General features: G+C 39.4%; 1 protein-coding gene across 2 annotated transcripts in view; it reads left to right on the forward strand.

Moving 5' to 3' along the window:
* LOC106875567 (leucine--tRNA ligase, cytoplasmic) overlaps positions 1 to 4,827 on the forward strand; it is a 195,709-nt gene that overhangs the window by 45,909 nt on the left and 144,973 nt on the right. For both annotated transcript variants that reach the window (XM_014923770.2, XM_052973724.1), the window contains exons 11-12: positions 2,172 to 2,259; positions 4,616 to 4,692. In XM_014923770.2, coding sequence (XP_014779256.1) covers positions 2,172 to 2,259; positions 4,616 to 4,692 — 165 coding nt within the window. The remainder of the gene's footprint in view (positions 1 to 2,171; positions 2,260 to 4,615; positions 4,693 to 4,827) is intronic.

Here is a 4,827-nt window from a genome sequence, read left to right on the forward strand (position 1 = left end):
AGGTTAGGTATTCTTTTTGTTGTTGGTGGTGGTGGTGGTGGTGGGTGAGAGAGTGAGAGAGAAGTGCATGCCATCAAAGTGACACTGGAGTACAAATATACGAAGCCCAGTGTACCCATCATGACTACCAGTCTGATAAGGGTACACCAGGCACATGCATCACAACCATATGTGCACGACATGGTGATCTCATATCAAGATAAACAGCGCATGACCTCGCAGGTGGGGCCCAGTTAGAATTTTCTTCAGGTCGTGTAGCCCATTCCACTCAAAAGGTCCCTGAATAAGGTTTGTTTAAGGATGTTGAACAAAACACCCATGTTTCCATGGTGAATTATTCAAACCCCAAAGAATTCCTCTCAACACATGGTTATGATGCTCCCCCACTACTCCTGCTGTGGTATTAAGCAGAATATTTGCTGTAGCCCATCTTTTTATACCAAGACAAAACAATGTACATGATAACACTTCCAATCAATTAAGGCCATGAGAGCCACTGCCTGGTACTGCATTATCATCTAACATCCATCTTCCATGGACGTTAAATGATGATGATGATGATGATGATGCAGTACCTGACAGTGGCTCCCATGGTTTCCACTAAGCTACGTGCCTTCACTTGAACTTCTATAGGTCAATGTCTGTAGTAAAATAAAAAAGTGGTGGGTGTGTGTAGGGGTGTCGGTAGATTCAAGAGAGCTGTAGTTTAAAGAAAGAAAGTTTGTGAAGTACAGTTGTTTTGAATTTGTTCTACGTTTGTGGTGGTGAGCTGGGGGTGGAATGCAGCTCTGGGCACCAAGTGGGTGGCAGCCTGAAAAAGGTTTGGAAACCACTGGACTAGATGCAGTGCTTTGAGTAGGATCTGGGAAATGAGACAGTAAACAATAAAGGGCAAAGAAAAGGCAGATGGGTTGCTTGGGGCTTGGGTGTACGCAAGATTATTTGGTCACTGAATGTGGATCCATGAATAAGCCAATCAAGAAAGCAGTCAGATATCCAAAGAACATTGGCAGATGTATTCAAGAATGATGACTACACTTAATATAGACATTTGAATGAATGACATATCTTCATCATCATCATTTAATGTCCGCTTTCCATGCTAGCATGGGTTGGATGATTTGACTGAGGACTGGTGAAACCAGATGGCTACACCAGGCTCCAATCTAAATTTGGCAGAGTTTCTACAGCTGGATGCCCTTCCTAACGCCAATCACTCAGAGAGTGTAGTGGGTGCCTTTATGTGCCCCCAGCATGAGGACCAGTCAGGCAGTACTGGCAACAGCTATGCACAAAATGGTGTATTTTACGTGCAACCTGCACAGGAGCCAGTCCAGTGGCACTGGCAACGACCTTGCTAGAATGTTTTTTCACGTGCCAGTAAGGCAACACTGGTAACGATCACGCTCAAATGGTGCTATTTACGTGCCACTGGCACGGAAGCCAGACAGTTGCTCTGGCAATGATCACGCTCAGACGGTGCTGTTATGGAAATACCTGATGATAGAGGTAACAAAGGAAGATCTAGTTTAGAAAATAGTGAAGTCTGGTCTCAAAACATTGATTTTTTTTTAATGTATGATTCAGAATAGAGACATGTGTAAAGATGAATTTAACTCGTTAGCATTTAAACTGGCCAGATTGAGCCAAAATACTCTACCTGTTTCTGTGTTCAAACTAACCAGATCTAACATCATTGAAATCTCAAAGCTAGAAAATAAAGTGTAATTAATTGAAAACAATGTGAATAGATAAGTAATCTGAATGCTAAAGGCTTAAATCAGACATATCCAGTCCCAGTATTCTTTCTGTTTTATGTTCAAACTAGCTAAATCTGGCCTCTCATACTTATCACACAATGTCATTCTAAAACTAATCAGTCACATCATCGAAATCTCAAAGCTGTGAGATTGAGCATGATTAATTGAAAATGATGTGAATAAATAAGCATTACATTTGACAGTAATTTTAATGCTGAAGGGCTAAAAACCCTTTCTGTTAACACCTAGCTTGTTAAAAAAAAAAATCAGGCATTAAAATTATGATTATGATGTATGAAATATGGGATTATACAATTACTGAATTCATTGCCAACCTACAGTAATGATGACGATGATGAGGCTAATGGTGACAATGGTTGTACTTAATTATATGTTTTCTTTTAATTCCAGGATATACTTGGTGTAAAACTACATGCACCTCTCACCAGTTACCAGTGTATCTATACTTTACCGATGATGACTATCAAAGAAGATAAAGGTTTGTTTGTTAAGTTGTGCTTTCACTGCTGTTTACGTCATTGGTATATACTTGCCAGTTATCGTAATCATCATTGTTATGACCCATCATGAATACCCTCATTATAATCATACATGCAACTTGTTCAGAACTGAGAGTGAAGATAATATTCAAGGTGTTCGGTCTAAATTTAACAGTTTGCATAAAATATAAGTATTTAAATAAAAATTAAAAAAAAATATCAGCTTCAAGCATTGGGCCCCATGGAGGCAAAGTGGCTGAGTTCCTTTCACGTGTTGGGCTTCACAGAGGCAATGACTGAAACCTTTGGCATTATGTTGGGCTTGAGAAGAAGACCCATCAAGCTGAGCAATCATGGCAGATACTAGTGTCATGCAAATGGCACCCATGCCAGCGTTACATAAAAGCACCCACTACACTCTCTAAGTGGTTGGCATTAGGAAGGGCATCCAGCTGTAGAAACTCTGCCAGATCAGACTGGAGCCTGGTGCAGCCTTCCGGCTTGCCAGCCCAGGTCAAACTATTCAACCCATACCAGCATGGACAAATGGACGTTAAATGATGATGATAATTATGGCAGAGAGATAACAGTTTACTCAAGGTATTCACCCTCAATTTCCACCATGGCCTCAAGACAGCTCCAGATCCTGGTGTATGCATTCCTCACTGTGTCCCTGGGAAGATCTTCGAACTCCTCCTTGATCTTGGCCACCAGCTTGGCCTCGGTGTTGCAGGCAGAGTGGTTGGTTCCTTTCTCAACTGCGTCCCACACGGATAGTAATCCATGAGATTACAATTGCGAAAGTTAGGAGGCCAGAAATTGGGGCTGTTGAAGTTGTGGCAATTCTCCAACAAACACTTCCAGAGATATGGCAAGGAGCTGAATCCTGCTACCATACATATGGCCTTCCAACAGCAAGCCTTTCCAACCAAGGTTTGATCACTGTTTCCAGCAGCTTCACTTAGCTGTCTGAATTGAGCCTAAGGCTCTGTTTTAAGATGTGGGGCAGCATGATGTCACCCTCGTTGGACACCATCATAGTGAGGGGAAGCCTGGTTTTCACGGTGTGCATGTCACATCTTACAGCCCTTATAGTGTTCGCAGAGCATTGACCAGCAGTCATGATGTTGTCATTTTGATACCTGACACAGATCATCACAATACAGGTAACTCTTTTCCAATATCCAGATGGCTTCCTGTCTTCCATATCAGCTAACTTTTTCTCAACTATAACTTTAATTTTATGCTCTCCAATGCCGTTGACTGTTCATCAATACATCAAGTTGTTCCTGATAAAAAAAGGACACATAGAAAATTGTCAGATTTAGCCTGAACACCCTGTACAGGGTGTCCACAAAGTCTGGGTACATGGAATAAATAGAATCATAACATAAACAATTAAATATAAGAAATAATAATTTCTTAAAGTATGTGTTAATCCCCATGTGGGTACATGGAGTAAATAAAATCATAACATAAACAACTAAATATAAGAAATAATAATTTCTTAAAGTATGTGTTAATTCCCATGTACCTAAATCTTGTGGACACCCTGTATAATGTGTCACACAAAAGGAATCCTGGCTTTCACCTGTGATGAGTTGTGTCAGCTCCAAGTAGTAAATTCGCCATATTGTTGTCAACTGCACCTGGTAATTACAGGTGTTTGATGTTGAGATAATCAACTGGCAGCAGTTCCAAAGGTGGATGCTGTTCAAAAGCTGACTTGATTGTATTTACCCACATTTTTGTTTCCTCTCCATTTATGCCACCCTAGTGGGAGCTCTAGAATGACTTTATTATAGATAAGTACACTCTATAGAGAATGGAGTGTATGGCCAAACTAATGAAGACATTATTTTGGCAAGAGTTGTTAAAAGGAATCATTCTGTTAATGACAACAAACCTTGGACTTTGATGCAAAACCCGAAATGTGAACATGATTACTTTGGCAAAAGCAAAAGTGCCAAATACTTTCAGCTTGCTTCAATCCGGTACTCTCATTGGACGTGTATTGCAGTCGTGCAACAGAATGGTTCAAGTGAGCTCTTGGTTAATGTAAATTTTTGTGGCAGTATGATTCTCTAACCTTGACAAAAGCTGGTGTGACAGGTTTGGAGACACAGAATGCATAAGTTGCTATGCAACTTGTAAGACTAATATCCTCTCTGATGAGTGGAGATATAACCATGTTGGTATCGGTTACCGTTCCTTAATAATTTAGAAAAAAAAAAAAGAGTTTAAAGTAATAATTCAAATAGAGAAGATAAAGGAATGAAATTATGCCACTTTTTATAATATTAACAAAATATTTAATGGATTAAAAAAATTTTTTTTTCTATTTGTAAAATTCAGGAACTGGAGTTGTGACAAGTGTGCCATCAGATTCACCAGACGACTTTGTAGCCCTTCGAGATTTAAAAAATAAACAGGTAAAAAGAATAAAAACTACTAACAAAAACAATGATTGATTTTTATCTGTCAGTGTGTGTTTGTAACTATATTATTTGAAAAAAGAATACTTTGGATAATAGCTCATATGTTTGTAGTGATCATTATAATGATCA

Source organism: Octopus bimaculoides, chromosome 16 (assembly GCF_001194135.2).
Source record: "Octopus bimaculoides isolate UCB-OBI-ISO-001 chromosome 16, ASM119413v2, whole genome shotgun sequence".
In the NCBI taxonomy this organism is placed as follows: domain Eukaryota; kingdom Metazoa; phylum Mollusca; class Cephalopoda; order Octopoda; family Octopodidae; genus Octopus; species Octopus bimaculoides.